The 16360-nt window shown below is 54.5% G+C and overlaps 2 protein-coding genes across 2 annotated transcripts; one reads left to right on the top strand and one right to left on the bottom strand.

The window, feature by feature from the left end:
- The first annotated feature begins 1457 nt into the window (after positions 1-1457).
- On the top strand, positions 1458-1769 carry PRR15L (proline rich 15 like). The gene has a single exon (XM_065422567.1). The coding sequence runs from the start codon at positions 1458-1460 to the stop codon at positions 1767-1769; it is 312 nt and encodes a 103-aa protein (XP_065278639.1).
- A 7080-nt stretch (positions 1770-8849) lies between these two features.
- PNPO (pyridoxamine 5'-phosphate oxidase) lies at positions 8850-15789 on the bottom strand. The gene is made up of 7 exons (XM_065422566.1): positions 15655-15789; positions 13405-13529; positions 12787-12886; positions 12085-12138; positions 10902-11030; positions 10619-10689; positions 8850-9950 (listed from the first exon to the last, which is right to left on the bottom strand). Exons 1-7 carry the CDS (start codon positions 15787-15789, stop codon positions 9785-9787), a joined length of 780 nt encoding a protein of 259 aa, XP_065278638.1. The 3' UTR covers positions 8850-9784.
- Positions 15790-16360: the final 571 nt, after the last annotated feature.

Genomic DNA, 16360 nt, shown 5'->3' with positions numbered 1-16360 from the left:
GGGATGAACAGGAAATGGCTCAGCTTTACTCTGGCCAAATTTCCAAAGGCACAGAGTGAGTTTTACCTCGGGGCTTCAGGATTAGGTCTTGCATATGGACAAAATGCCTACGGGCCCCAGAGATGGCCCCGTTCAATAGAGCCAAGTATCAGAGGGGTAGCCGTGTCTGTATCCACAAAAACAACGAGGAGTCCAGCTCTGAAGAAGTGGGTTTTTTACCCACGAAAGCTTATGGCCAAATAAATCTGTTAGTCTTTAAGGTGCCACCGGACTCCTCGTTGTTCCAGTTCAACAGAATTATTCAACTGGATTTTCTGATTATTGGGAGCACGCTTAGGCAGGGTAAGACAGGGTAAGAGCTGGGCCGTGGCCCCACAGCATTTTCTGTCAAATTAAGACAGGATGCAACAACGGGGAGTAGCAAAGAATTGCCATGGGGAGAGAGGGGGAGAAAAGTAGCAAGGAGAACATAGACTGATGTGGGCAAAGATAAATGGTTTGGAGTCGGCTCTTTGACGCATTAGTGGCTATAGGCCCCAGGCAAGATCAGGGCTCCATTGTGCCAGGCACTGTGCAAACACATCGCAAGAGAGTCCCTGCTCGGATATTTAAGTAGACCAGACAAGCACCAGAGAGGAACAAGAGGCACAGACAGGGGTAGTGACGTGGCCCAATGTCCCACCGTAGATCAGCGGCTCAGTCGGGAGTAGGAACCCTCCCCAGGCCTCCCGCCTCCAAAGCTAGCGCCCTAGCATCTTGCAAATGAATAGCGCCCGCTGCGGGCGCCGAAGGCTCGCTGCGTCGGCACGTTGCAGTGAGTCGAGGCTGCAAACACAGCACCACAAAGCGATAGCTGCGGGGGCCACCGCTCCTTTGACCTTGATCTAATCAGAGGCCTTGCTGAGACTTGACTGAGTTTTGAGCCGTGAGTTTCCCCCACAGCAACCACGGCAGCAGCGTCTTCAGAAACAACCGCACGGGGGATGCCTGCTCCTCCTCTCTTGTTGGCAGCGTTGGTCCTTGGGGCGGGGGGGAACGGAATGGCCCTCTCCCTGGGGGGCAATGGGCTCTGAAGGGAATCCCAACCAGCAGGGGGATGGTCACGCTGACCCACGCCCATGAAAGGGGACGGGCAAAAGTGGAGACAAATCAGATGGCGCAGAATGGGGATGGACAATGGAATGTATTGGCTTGTGTGGGCAAGCAATGCTGCCCTCTAATGATCAGCCCACAGGGTAGAAAAGGGACCTGTCCTTACTCTGCCATCTGAAGGAGCTCTCCCTTAGCACAGTTGTGGTTTTGGAGCTGAAGATCCAGGGTTCTCATCTCCGTTCCAAGGGAGGGCATGGTATAAAATTGATCCGATTGTCCAGGCAAACAGCAAACCCTAGGAAAAGGGTCTGCTAACCTATCTGCCTTCTCTCTAGAGACACGTTCCTCTGCCACCAGAAACCACCATGGCAGAGACCAACAGCTGGTGGAAGCTCACCTTCCTGCGGAAGAAGAAATCCACCCCCAAGGTCCTGTACGAGAGCCCAGACATCTATGCCAACGAGAACCACCAGGAGGCCACACGGACAGAGGCAGGGAGCAACGGTGGCGCCGAGAGTGAATTCAACGCCCGGCTGGAGAAGATCGTGGATAAGAACACAAAAGGCAAACATGTCAAGGTCTCCAACTCCGGGCGCTTCAAGGAGAAGAAGAAAGTGCGAGCCACGCTGGCTGAAAACCCCAACCTCTTCGCCGATGGCGAGCAGGAGGAGAAGTGAGGCAGGGGAAAGCAGGCATTGGGGGGAAAGCGCTGCAGGGTGGGACCAACGCCCTGAGGCCCTGGCGCATGGACCCGTCACGACTCAGAGCCAGCCTAGATGTCAATTCTGTTCTCTCCGCAAATGAAGTAACAAGGGGGCAGGGGCCACCCTGCTGTAGATTTCAAAGACTTTCGGTCCTGACGTGCACTTGCGAAGGAGAAAGGACTCGATACTTTTTATTTAATACAAATCATCATATTTAAAATAAATGCCACTGGGGGATTGTCACGAGCTGGAGGTGTCCAGGTCTTGCTCTGAAGCCTTGGAGGTGGGGAGGAGTCAAACACAGAGCAGCTCAGAGGTCTCTTGCAAACACCCTCAGCGGGGCCCAAGGGCCCGTGGCTAGAGCCAGCGGTCGATGCAGGGGGCCATGGGATGGGAGGAGCCAGTTCATTCTCATCCACCCTGTTGTTCTACCACTGCACCTAGAAGATGACTGAGAAGGGCTAGGAACTTCATCTGGCTCGGCCCTGGGGGATTTCCCAGCAACTAGCCTCCGCTCTGTCCGCACCCACCGACACAGGAAAGGTAAACATAAGATTGGCTGAGAGACAGGGTTGCACCTTTTAATACCACAGAGATTATTCCCTGGCCTGGGAAAGAGAAATACTTGGCCCCAGGCAGTCACCAGCTGAACTCCACCACTCAAGGCAGAATTAGGAATAGGACCCGTGATCTTCATGTCCTGGATAGCAGCACTCAGCCAGTTGAGCTAAAGGAGAACCACCCTTAGCTGTAGCAATAGCCTCTCTTGGCCTCTGGCTACTACAGAGCAACACTTGAGTAGATCTGATCTTCCAGCCAGCGGGGGGCGCTGGGGTAAGACAACTAAAGATTCCACTGATAGGAAAAACTGCTGCCAGTCGGGTGGGGGGTCTGGGGGCTTTGGAACGGGGTTACGGCCCTGAGAGCTTATTTTCTTTGACTCACTTTCTCTCACTGGCTGATGTAGAAACCAGCTGGAGTCTGCCAGAGTGACTCTCTAAGAGGAGAAGACAGACAGTCTAGGGATTAGCACGGGAGCACCGGGAATGAGAAAGCCTGGACTATGCCTCAGTTTCCTGCAATGAGCAATAAGGGGCCATCTTTTGAGTCAGCTTTCGGACCCTAATCTCACTTTTAAGTTTCCTTCTGCACAGGTGAAAAATGCTGAAGCACACGCTAATGTTCCCAGGAACTTAAATTCAAGGTTATTTGTTAACTGCATTCATCTGCCTCGGAGTGGCTACCAGCCACACATACCTGGCAGCCCAGGTGGACTTTAGCAGCAGGGATTCTAATAACTCACTCATCAAGCCATTTTGCACTCATAAAACGCGCATGTTTTGCTGAACTTTGTGCACAGGACAGCTGCTGAATTCACGTTGTTTCTGGCTGAAGCGCCTGTTGCAATGATGCAGAATTCCCCCCCCCCCCCCCCCGCCCCCGGGTTACAAAAGGAAAAGTTTGCTGGCCCTTTTAATTTCCAAGAGCCATTTTGCTGCTGCTACTTTAGAGGCCTTGATCTTCCTGGCTGGTGCTTTCTTCATGTTCAGAGTCACTAATTCATGGGGTGGGCAGTTAAAAGGTGAACCGTTCCCCATGCTGGTGAGAGTGAGGTTTGGCCACTGTACGCAAAGTGTAGGCCAGTTGCGGTGGCTTATGGGGGGGGGGGTAACACCTTGCACCCTTAAGAGACAAAACACGCTTGTAGCTCTTAGTTAGGGTTCATACCCGGAGCCTGACACTGATTTGTTTTTTGAAGATGCATCTTTTGTAAGTGTTTGTAGATGTTCTTTGTTAATAAACAAACCTGAAAACAAAGGGAGCTCAGCGGTTGATCTGTGAAAACACCCCAGGGCTTGGATCAGATTGAAAACTGTTCTGCTTGGAAAGATCGAGGGACCCTCACCCTCTACCACTGGACAAGGGGGCAGGTGATACTGTCTCTATAAAAAAATTAAATAAATTAATTAATTGAGATAGCCTATCTCGTAGAACTGGAAGGGACCTTGAAGGGTCATTGAGTCCAGCCCGCTGCCTTCACTAGCAGGACCAAGTACTGATTTTGCCCCAGATCCCTAAATGGCCCCCTCAAGGATTGAACTCACAACCCTGGGTTTAACAGGCCAATGCTCAAACCACTGAGCTATCCCTCCACCTAAATTAAGGGAGGTGGTGTCTCCCTGCACCTAGCTGTAGGTGATGAGTCTTCAGGGTAGGGTGACCAGACAGCAAGTGTGAAAAATCAGGACGGGGTGGGGGGTAATAGGCGCCTATAGAAGAAAATTCCCCAAATATCAGGACTGTCCCTATAAAACAGGGACATCTGGTCACCCCACTTCAGGGCCTCACTGGTGCCACTGTTGAGTCTATGGAATGCTATTTTCAGGACTCTCGCTCTTGAGGTGAAGCGTGCATGTAGACGTACTGGGGGAGCTCCAGAGCCATGTGGGAGGGTGCATTGGTGGAGAGCTCTCCAGTTCCAGCACCGCTTCAGAGGGATGCATTCAGACGCACCATTCCAGCGAAAGCCATACTCACGCACACCCAGCCCTGTCGCTCCCTCTCATGTTACCGGTGCCCAGTACGGACTTCCCCCCACCGCATCACCTGATGCCAGGAGTCAAACCTGCTGCCCCAGCAGACAGGGGGCGAGGTGAATCAGGTTGGGCCCCTCCTTGCCTGAGCATTGTGATCAACACAAATAGTTTCACAGGGACGCTCAAAAAGATTTTCTGTTTATTAGCAGGGAGTGGCTGAGCCTGAAGCCGAAAGGAAAGGAAGTAGTGACCTTCCAGTTATTACAAAGACCATATTATCCCACCAGCTTTGATTCAGACACCCCCCCCCCTCAATAATTAGTCACTCCACAAACACACAGCCCCTAGATAACCCAGGGATATTGTGTTCCCCAGCAGCCTCCACCCTTATAGTTTGTTACCAAAATAAACGGGGGAAGAATTCTGCAGACACACAAGGTGTTCTTTGTCCCAGACAAGTGATCAGTGAGAACCACAGCTCCTTGAACAGGTGGGTGGAGAGGAAGAAGGATGTAACTATTGGCTAAGACCTATGGGGATGGAGAAGGAAAGGCAGTAGGCAGCTGGAGACCTGTTTACACGGCAGCCCATACCGCAGCATCTGGGCCTTTGCAACCCTGTTTTAAAGCAAAATTCAAACTGCTGCTCATCAGCGGCGGCTGCGAAGGCTGGGAATTTACTCACCTTTGTAATTAGTCACTGAGAGTAGAAAATCCTGGTCTATTTCCCCCGTTGTCAGATTCACCGCAGCTCCCCTAGCCGTCCTCAGCCTGACAGACCAGCTTACATTCAGCTGCATACCAGGTACAGCGGCTCTAAACTGACACTGCAAAAGCTGCAAGGGAGGGGGAAAATATTCTCGTCACTTAATCTTCTATTAAACAGGATCACATTGCTCATGTCTTGTTAGAGCACTCGGGTAAGCCTGGGAGAGGAAATAATTCGGCAGGAAGCAGCTGAGCTGTCAGCTTAACGTGGTTGTACAGAACCTATCACAACAGAGGCCCGGTCCAAGACTGGGGCTCCTAAACACTGCCATGCGAATATGGGGAGCGGCAGAGCCGAGCTGGGAGCAGAGACAGGCAGCAGCTGTCTGCTACTGCTCCTTTAAGATAGGCTCTGGATTTTGGGGGAGTTCCTTGCTCGAGTTCATTCATCCACGTGCTACTCTCTGATCTGTCAGAGCAGAACCTCCTGCTCTTTCCCCTATCTCTATCCACAGTGCTGATCTCCCCAGCCAACCAGACGATGTCTCATCCCAGTCACTGAGTCGGTGCCCCCCCGGGCTTACCCAGCTGCCTGACTCCTGGCAGCGGAGTAGGAAACATTTTCATCTCATTTAAAGACACTGCTTTGAAATGTTCTCATTTTAAAATAACCCGCTCTGGGGTAGGCATCTGGCCGCCATCTTTAACGGACCTGTCGCCACAAACCCTGGGGAGGCAGGGCAGGGCTGTTCTCCTTTCACAGCTGGGCACAAGGGCCCTAAAGACTCAGATCCCCAGAGGAGTGTCAGCTCCTAATTCCCAGCGATTTCAATGGGAGTTAGGTGCCTAAATAACTGAGGATCTGGGCCCAAGTGACTTTCCCAAGGTCACCCAGGCAGTCTGGGGCAGCGCAAGGAGCTGAATGCAGGTGCCCTACTGCCCGGGATAGCGGCCTAACCACTGGGTCATCCTTCCTCTTCCAGAAACGGACATCAGCAGATTCCATTTCCGATCGGCGACTAGGGCAGCGGCAACGGAAAAGGCTGGCCAGAGTTTTGCTTAGTATTTAAAACCCAAACATCAGTGATCTGACCCTTTCCCTCTTCAAAGCGGCTTCACAGACGCTCCCTGACTCTCACCCCCCCACCACCACCACCACCGCCCTCGCAAAGCAGGAAAGCGCTGTCGCAATTTTAGGGATGGCTGAACTTCCGCCCGCAGAGCGGGGACTGCTCCAAGGGCACATGGTGAGTCAGTGGCAGAGCTGTGAATAGCACACAAGGATCCTGCCTCCTAGTCACCTGCTCCAGCAGCTTCTAGGCCACACTCCAAAGGGCCAGAGGAAAACGAACCTGCACCTTAGCAAAGGGGAGACTGCAAGAGAGCAAACTGTGGGCTCCACCTAGAACCAAAGCCAGCTGTGGGTCTGGGTGCCTCCAACCCCCGTCCCCCTGTGGCCTAGTGGTTAGAGCAGGGAACCATGAGTCAGGACCTCTGGACTCTAATCCCAGCTCTGGCACAAGAGTGGTGATTACGCCGGGGGGATGTCAGGATTCCATGGTTCTATACCCAGGTCTACAACAGACGTGCAAGTCTTTTCACCTCTCGGTGAAATGGAGCTCACCCGTACGTGAAATGTCATGAGATCCCCTTGGAAAGGGGCTATGGAAGGTTCAAAGTACTTACAACCTCAAGCCATGTCAAGCAGAAGATGCCATGGCAACCACTGCAACAGCCGGTAGCAACAGACACTTTATCTCCCTGTCATTTGCTAGTTTCGTTGTGAAACAGCCCAGGAGGGGTGGAGGCAGCTCACAGCTATTTGGCCTGTATTGGAAACCAGAGCTGTGTTGGATACAACCTCTGCCCTTGGGACTCCCACAGCCCAGTGCGGTCCCCAGCCCTTCTCCCTGGGCACACAGCTAGCCCTCGGGCTCTGCAATGCTCCTCTCTGTTTAGTTAGCAGAGGGTGTGGAGAGTGACTCACTCCCAAGCTATTGTTGCTGGATGATTTTCCACCCCCATTCACACGGAGCTGGGATCTCCCCTCTCCTGCAGAGATCAGCTTTGGGGTCACGCTTCCCTGCTGCTCAGAGCCAACCTGCGACCCCTCCCAAGCACTTCCCATTGCTGCAGCCACAGACACCCTCAGAATTTATTCTAGGCTGACAATCCTGCCCCCCCATCTGCATCAGAATTTAGGGGTCCCCCTTCTCCTCAGCTTTCCCTCAGCTGCACTACTCCCCTCAGGCATTCAGAGATCAGCTGCAGCTTCAAACCTTCATTTGAATACGAACCATTAAGCCTATGCAAATGTCTGCTGAGTGTGAAACCTACTTGGGGTACACCTGATTCCCTGAGCCTCCCAGCAAAACAACAGGCCAGCCTGCCACTCCATTACAACCTACTGCACCCCTAAGGGAATCCCAGGTAGGTGAACCCCACCCCCACCCCTGCAAGACAAGTGAGTTCAGGACAGCAGCAGATGCTGGACTGGAAACACTGCCCATCTGTCAACGGAGCAGGCAGCATGCACTAGAAGCGGGGGCATTCGTGCACCCCGAATGTAAGCGGAAAAGGGCAGCAGCAGGGACAGCTGCCCTGTGACTGGTCTGGCTTTAGCTATTTTAGCTTACAGGGAGGGGGGGGTTGAAGAGGAGCTCTATTTTGATGAGAGCCACGCAACTTTTGCAGCTCTCCACCAAGTCTGCAGCCGGGGGGGGGGCTCCAATGAGGGCTGTGCGAGCGGTTAGAGGATACGTAACAACCCCCTCCCTTCGGTTAAAGGTACCAGGCACCTATAGTTCAGGGGGATCGGCTCAGCCAGGCTGCCACGCCCGCAGCTGAAAGAGCGACACCCTGATTAGCTGTGCAGCCCGACAAAGGCTGATGGAGGCACTCACGGCAGGACGGCTGTTGCACCTGTTTCTCCCCTCTCCCCCCCCCCCCGCCCACTATTCCTCCCTTCCATACGCCATGAGAAAGGGCCACAGGAGGCTGCCGCTTACCCCTCACTGCTCCCAGCACAAGGGGGCAATTGCTATAGCAGAGCAGACCTGCTTCCGCCAGCAGCCAGGCAAGAAACCCAGACACGGACAATTACGAAAGCCCCCCGCGCCGGGGAATGGAAGTTCCGTACTTCGCTTGCAGCTCATTGCCACGCAGGAGACAAAGGAACTGATCCTTCCTAAAACAATCCCCACAGGGGGAGGGTCTCATTGGTCACAAGTGTTTCTAGTGGATAAAAGCGGGACTGGGAGACAGGAGGGCGCTTCCCCACTGCAGTCCCTGGATTTTGCTTTTGCTCTTACGCAGCGATGAGGTGGCAAAGGAGGGAGGGGGACAGGCAGGCCTGGGGCTAAGGGAGAGCCCTAGGCTAAGAGCAAAGAAAGGGCTTAGGGCCTGCGGTTGGTCACTCCCCCTGCTGCATGGGAATCCTGCCACCACAAGTGAAACAGCCAACAGACCCTGACCCCGATTGGCTGGGGAGGAAGCAAATGACTAAGGGTGCAAACTCGCGCAAGGAGCCGGGAGAGGGCAGAGGTTATCAGGCTGCAGTTTCACTGGGACACAACCCAAGAAAGCGAGAGCAAACGCAGGGAAAACACACATTCCGGACAAATTTCTGCTCTGCGGCCGGGGGACCAGCTCCCCCTGCTGGGGGTTAAGGCCCCTGGCACCGCTTGCTTGCCAGGGGGAGAGATTGAAAAACAAACACAGCTCCTCCTGCTGGACAGACAGAAGAATACAAACCAGTCCCTCCCCCACGTAGGCATGTTTTTCCCCTTTAAAAACTGCAACACACAAGTTAATAGTAAACCAAATCCCCTTCCAGCTCCACTCGTCAGCTTGGACTTTATTTGTGAGTTTATACATTTAGGGAGACTTTACACACCAGCACTGATAAAAGCAGTTCTAAGCCCGGAGGCACCGCCCCCAGGCTGGAGTCTGGCAGGAGAACATCCTTATACAGAGAGATTATACAGATATCATCACAGCCACAGACATTACCAACAACATGATTGCTCTGTCTGCATCCAGAATCGGTTACGTTATTGCACTCAAAGCAGCACTGGACAAAATTAAACACCCAATTACAGCTAACGAGCACACAACACCTCTGCTCCCCATGTCACGTTGGCGCTTGAGGACTGGCAGGTTAAAATAGGGGGGCCCTCAGGCAGGAGGCACTTACAGGGAGGCTGTCCAGGAGAGCCAGCCTGCCTGTGGTTTTGTCTCAGCCACCCCCTTGGTAGGTGATCCAGATAACCAACAAGAGGTCCGAGAGACTCACTAGCCAATGGCCTCTTTGTGAAATGAGTTTGGCGGGTCTCAGCTCAATTCCCTGTGAAGCAGCATCCACATGACACAGTTGGCACTAACTGCCCCCATAGACACATGCTTCATCGTCCGGTTCAGCAGAGGTGCCCAGGATCAGATGAGCTATGGAGACTGAACTGACCCCAGGCCTAGAGTTGCCCCTTTACATCAGGGCAGACATGCCTTGGCAGGGGAAGCTCCCACTGGGATAGATGGAGGGCTTCAGTCTCCAGGGCTGCCAATCTGGCACCTCTGAGCACCCCCAAATATTGCCTGGTTTTGTAAAAGTTAAGACAGTTGCCCTGTGAAGTGCAGGAGCAAGGGGGCCGTACCCCATCCTCCGCAGCTCCTGGGTAAGGGGGGGGGCAGAAGGGTATTGAAAATATCCCAGGTCCCTGTGTGAAATGATCTCGCTCTTTGGCCTTCAAGGGGCAAGCCTCTCATACACCCAGTTCCCCTCTCCCTTGTGTGTCATGAGTCCCGTGGGGGCAGCGGCGTCCCGGAGGCGCCGGAAGACGATGCGGTCATGTAAGCGGTTGGTTTGACCCTGCCAGAACTCCACAACGTCTGGTTTCAGGATGTATCCCCCCCTGAGGGAAAAACAGATGCTGTTAGAGGCGCCCATGCACTGCAGCAGCCTTCATACAAAGCCAAGTAGGACCAGGAAGTTCCCTACGACGACGCGGATGGCGCTAAGCTTTTACACAGCACATATCACGACGGCCGGTGGGCACCTAAAAAGGACGTGAGGCGTCCGCACACAACCACGTCAAGCCCAATGATGCTCGCTACTCTGGGATGGGCTCTGCATCTTCTTGCAGGGAACAGCTCAGAAGCAGGCCAATCTCAACCGTAACTGATTCCCAAAGCGTCCTTTAAGTAAATCCAGGCTTTGTCAGGAGCTGGTAATCAGCTGCATGAAAGCTTTAGGTTCAAGCCCTGCCCCTGGCCTTCAATCTAAATCTAACATTGCTGCTGCAGGGTAGCACTTGGCAGAGGGGGAAGCAGCAGCAGCACCACTATGGAGAGGTACCACCTTTAGGAAAGATTAAACCTAAGTGCTGTCTGTCCATCTCTACCAGCCGGGAATCCGAGATCTTCTGGCCGTTTTAAGACCAACATCCCCCCAGTTTCTAATAGCCACAGCTGAGGCACTCGGAGGTGTAGCGGAGGAATGGGAAGGGACACCAAGGGAGAGAGTGGAAGACCAGGCCTAACTTACACAAAAGGAGATTTCCCCCCACTAAGCACCACTTACCAGTACGCAGGCTTTGGCACGGTTCCCTCCTGGTACAGCTCTTCCAGCTCGGTGTTCTTCTTCCTTAAATACTGCAAGGGAAAGGGAGACAGTCTGAAGGCCTGGGGCTTCCTGCCGCGAAGCACGCGTGCAAAAAGCAGGCAAAGCATGGCCTGGGGCCCTCACTGCCCCTGGTAGGAGAGGAGATGCACTGGGACACACAGCGAGGGAACAAGCTCTGAGACACCCAAGGGGCCGGAATCCAGCACAATCCACCCCACCCTCGAGTCCCACTGCGCCTCACCTCCCTGTTGGGAATCACGGTGCTCTGGCGACTCACAACCGCCCCGATCTGGCTGCTTCGGGGCCGGGAGTGGAAGTAGTGCTCCGATTCCTCCTCCGGGAGTCTCTCCACAGAGCCCTCGAGACGCACCTGCAACAGCCACAGCGAGATGGGACCTGGCCCCAGGAAGGTGGGCACACTCCCGCCAGGGGCCAGAAGGAGACCAAGTTAATTTTGCCAACAAGATTAGGATCCGGGGGGGGGGCATCAGGCTATCCTCCCCTCTGCGGATTCGCCAAATGTCAAGGGCTGACTCCGTCCCCTGCTGTTATACCAGGTGATCACCAACCCCGGCGTGAGATGGAGAGGAGGCGGTTTGAATCACCACCACATCCTGCAGGGTAGAAAGAGCTCTAACTCCCCTCCAGAACTAGCTCCCCGAAAGGCAGCCAACTCACCAGCCCTCACCTCAGGCAGAGTCAATTGGGAAGAAGGTCTAGAGAACCCACCTGAGATCCATTTAGAACTCAGTTGGTTTCAGTGCCTCTCCCCGCTGTCCATTATTAAAGACCCAGATTTCCTTCCCCCATAAGGAACCTGCCGCTCCCTCCCTTTTTTCTCTGGTACGTAGCTGAGAAACAGTCTCCGACTCCGGTAATTATATTTTGCTGACCTAAATCACCCTGCAGCTTCAAGTCAATAAACTCACTTCTTGGCGTTATTCTTCAATTCCCCTTCTAAGAACTATTGTGCAGTGTTGCTGAGGGCTGTTAAACTGGTACCACCTTCCATCCCAGAGGCAGCTGCATTCAGTGGTGTGTGAGCGTTCTCTGTAAGCGCAGTTCATAACCTAGAAGCTAGTCTAGCACGGTGAGAATCCCTCAAGCTGTCAAAGTCGCAGCCCCCAAGGAGCTGAGTAAGTTACAGATTCCAGTCACCCGTCCCATCTGGTGTGAAGCAGTTTTTGAGCTTTTAAGAAGCCTCCCCAGCCCAAGATGAGCAAACAGAGGGTCTCTGCTCAGTGCTGCGGTCTGCACTTTGAGAGCGAGAGAGACCAGTGCTCTGAAGCAGACTGCATCTGCCATCTCCTCTAGCACTTCGCCCAAACAGGCCTCACCAGTAACTATGATACTGCATGCAGGGTGCTGAGCCTATCCCCACTGCCGCTTCCTCCCCTTGCTCGGGATCAGAAGGCACAACTCACCTGGCGATTAAGGGGCTCCCAGTAAAAGACGATTGAGGCAAAAGGATTGGAGTCCTGCAGAGTGGGGAGGCGGGGGGGATAAAAACCACAAAACAAAGGACTTTCATCAATTGGGTAACGTGTCACATCTTAAAAGCTAGAGAAATTACCCACCTCTCCTAGCTTAGACTCTGCTCAAGGGTTTGGGACTTGGAGGAATTTAAGAGCACACGACAGACTAAGCCAACACAGCCCATGGGGAGGTGCCAACATGCTATGCATCCCCGTGATCAAATCAGGATGGGGAGTGGAGGGGGGCACAAGGAGATATCTCCCTCCCACTCTCTGATCCCCACACCTGGGATCAACATAGCCCAAGGCACTTTGGTCCCTGAGGTGTATCTGTGGGCTGCTCTTCTATACCGAAGGAGAGAGGCAGCTGCTGTCCACTTGATTTGATGCAAGCCTGGTGCAGACCTTGAGCACCTGGCAAGTCGGCGTCCTGCCCCTCATCTGAGCAAAGTTCGGGTGCCCGTACAGACATGGAAAATACAGGCCAGTGGGTAGTTTACCAGCTTGCTGGTCAACATCTTATGTCCCCCAAGATCCTCCCTCCTGGCGCCCCGCCGACGGTGCCAGAGTGTGACCAAACCCAGCCCTCAGTGACATGCCCCACACAAATCCATGAACAACATGGTCTGTAACCCATGAGGCAGCTCTCACCAGCTCCTTTCCTTTCCGGCTCTCGTGGTTAGTGAAGAATCGAAAGCCATTCTGGCTAAACCCCTTCAGGAGCACCATGCGGGCAGAGGGCCTCCCATCCCTGAGCCAGGGAACAAATGCACCAGTCAACACAGAAGTGCAAGCACATACAGAAATACATTCCAGAGACTGCCCTCCTGCCCAGGCAAAGGTGAAGGGAATCCACCCTCTTCTTTCTGCTCATGAATTGAGCATTGCTGAGATCAGGAAGGACGATTCACCACCCTCTCTCACCCTGTACCTCATTATAGGAGGCTGCACATTACAGGCTTCTTTGCCTTCCTCTAAAGCATTTGAGATTGGACCCCGCTGGAGCCAGCATAATGGGCTGGCTGGGTCCCCGTCTGATGTAATAGGGCAAATGCCCAGTCCTGTTCCAACACATAGTTGTGCCTCTGGATCCGCTCCTTACTATCCATACAAACATGCCGGAAGCTGTCTGCTCCCCTACTTGCCAGGTTACCCAGCCCAGGATACGCAAGCTGGCAGGGCACCTCACTGCAGGAAAGCAGCAAAGGAAGCCACCCAAAGACGCAGATAGGAGAGATTCTGGGCCAGCGACTCCCTTGCAATGCCCACCTGGTACAGGTGGCCAGGCACATAGCATTGGCTTCGCCAATCGAGGGGCACTGCATGGCCTCTTCAAACCACACGGCAAACTGCTTAATCGGGTCAAAGGAGGCGAGATGTTTCTCCTCAAATGTCTGCACAGGACAGAAATGGGGACAGGAGCAGAAGAATTGGAGCGTTACACCCCCACCCATCAACCGTCAGGATCCTTCACTTCACCACACATCATCTCAAATCCTGCTAACCCTGTAGCTGCAGGAACCAGCCCACAGGAGTTTAGCGTCACAACTCCTGGCCCGCTGAACGGTCTCTGATTATCCACATTTGAAAGGAGGCACATTGCTTAAAGTCACACAATGAGCCAACGACAGAGTCAAAACAGAACCTAAAGTCCTGACGCTGTCCTGCCCATCTCCCTGTTCTAGCCACTGGAGAACACACTGTTTTTTTATTTCATTCACTGCTTGTTGATTTTTTTAGGTCAGCTGAGCTCTGAAGCTGCTGTCTTGTCCCATGCTGACTAATGGAAAGGCTGGTCTTGAAGCTTAAATCATGGGCCTGGGAGTCAGGAGACCTGGATTTTAGTCCCAGCTCTGCAGGACCTTACTCTCTCGCCTCTCTGTGCCTCAGTTTCCCCTGTAAATTAAGATTAGTATTTAGGTTCCTCACAGGTGGTTATGGGAAAGTTTTACCGGTTAAACTAATTATACTGGTGTAGCCCCGTACGTGGACACATTTATTCTGGAATAAATGGGGGGATTTTTTGGTTTAACTTCAACCCTTCCCAACTGACATAAACTAACTTGTCAAAAGGTCCTCTCATACCAGAATAAGGGCACGTCTTCACTACCCGCCGGATCGGCGGGTAGCAATCGGTCTATCGGGGATCGACTTATCGCGTCTAGTGAAGACGCGATAAAATCGATCCCTGATGGCTCTGCCGTCGACTCCGGAAATCCACCGCGGCAAGAGGCGGTAGCGGAGTCGACGGCGGCGCGGCAGCGGTCGACTTGCCGCCGTCCTCACAGCCAGGTAAGTCGACCTAAAATACGCCACTTCAGCTACGCTATTCAGGTAGCTGAAGTTGCGTATCTTAGGTCGACCCCCCGCTGTAGTGTAGACCTAGCCTAAGAGTGTCCACATCGGGGTTATACCAGAACAGCCACAATCTAAATTCACACCTTAGCTTATACCGCTATAACTCTCTCGTGTAGCCAAGTCCTTAGACAGAAGGGCGGGCTATTAAAGTCAGGCACAGCCCTGTGGGTAACATAAGAATGGCCATACTGGATCATATCAATGGTCCATCTAGGCCAGTATCCTGTCTTCCAACAGTGGCCGATGCCAGGTGCCCCAGAGGGAATGAACAGAACAGGGAGTCATCAAGTGATCCATCCCGTCGTCCAATCCCAGCTTCTGGCAAACGGAAGTTAGGGACAATCAGAGCATGGGGCTGTGTCCCTAACCATCTTGGCTAATAACCATTGATGGACTTGTGCTCCAGGAACTCATCTCATTCTTTGAGCCCCGCGGTACTGCTGGTCTCTGCGCTGTCCCCTGATGAACGAGTGCCACAGGTTGGCTGTGAGCAAGGAACCCATCCTGGTCCCTAGAGATGAACAGGGCCCTCACAGGGCTTTTCTGTGATCCCCACCACAACCCCCCACCCAGCCTTTGGATAAGAGCAGGGCAGGATCTGGGGGGAGCCTCTAGGGGAGGGAGCACCATGCCTCAAGGGGCAGCAGGGTAAAGACCAACTCACCTGCCAGCCCGGGCACCTGTGGGGGAGGGGTGATTGTGCACCCCACCTGTGGGGGGGAGGAGGGGCAGATTTCTAATCCCTCTCCTTCCTCCTCCTCGCCCCCTTCACCTCCCTCTTTGAGCCCCCCTCTAGAACCCTCCCACCTACCCCTCCTCCACCGGGACCCCCCCTTCTCAAGTCCCCTCCTCCTGTAACACCCACGTGCCCCTCCGCCACCAAGCCCCCCCCCCAGGACCCCCCCTGTAGCCCCCCCACCTGGACCCCTCCCCCCCGACTCCCCCTGTAGCCCCCCCACCTGGGCCCCTCCCTCCGAACTCCCCCTGTAGCCCCCCCCACCTGGACCCCTCCCCCCCAACTCCCCCTGTAGCCCCTCCCCGGACCCCTCCCTCCGGTTCCACTGTAGTCCCCCCCTGTAGCCCCCCCGGGAGGCTCCTGTAGCCCCCCGGACCCCTCCCCCAACGGGACCCCCCGTAGCTCCCCCCCGGGACCCCTCTCACCTCCTTGTCCCCCCGGTAGCTTTTCCTCAGGGGCCCCAGGTCCATGGCTGCAGCCGGCGCCAGCACCTGCCCAGGGGAACGGGAGCCGAGCCAGGCCCAAACGCGCAGCCCCCTCCGCGCCGCGTAACGCATCATAGCCCCGCCCCCGCCGCGCGCGCGCAAAGACCCCGCCCCTTAAGAGGGCAGCACGCCGGACGTCCCGCACGCCGGGGCGGGGCGATTTCAGCTCACGCCCCTGTCCCAGCAGCCAATAGGGAGCCGATCCCTGGCCTCCAATCAGGCGGGAGACAGGGCCAGACCTCAGCCAGTGGGGAAGCGGCAGGGGCGGGACTCGGGGACCAGGAAATGGTGTCAGGGCTGTAAACAGGCACATGGAGGGGATGTTAAAGGTACAGTGTCCCGGGGGGGAGGGAAGGATGGGGGTGGATAACAGGAGGTGGGGGACGAAAGGGAGGGTCCATACAGGGGGCATATGGAGGAAACAGGGAAGGGGACGTGGGGGGAACAGACAGGAGCAAGGAGGGAAGGGGACATGTGGGGGGAATAGACAGAGGGAAGGGGCAAACAGGGGACATGTGGGGAAAACAGAGAGGAGGAGGAAGGGGGGGCAGACAAGGCTCCAGATAGAAGACAAGTGGGTTCAGTCAGGGCAAGGAGAAGAGGATGGGGATCAGACAGTTGTCATGAGTGGGGGGAAATCAAACAG

This window comes from Emys orbicularis, chromosome 25 (assembly GCF_028017835.1).
Source record: "Emys orbicularis isolate rEmyOrb1 chromosome 25, rEmyOrb1.hap1, whole genome shotgun sequence".
NCBI lineage: Eukaryota > Metazoa > Chordata > Testudines > Emydidae > Emys > Emys orbicularis.
The sequence above is the reverse complement of the archived record's forward strand: the minus strand, read 5'-3'. Positions and strand labels throughout refer to the sequence as shown.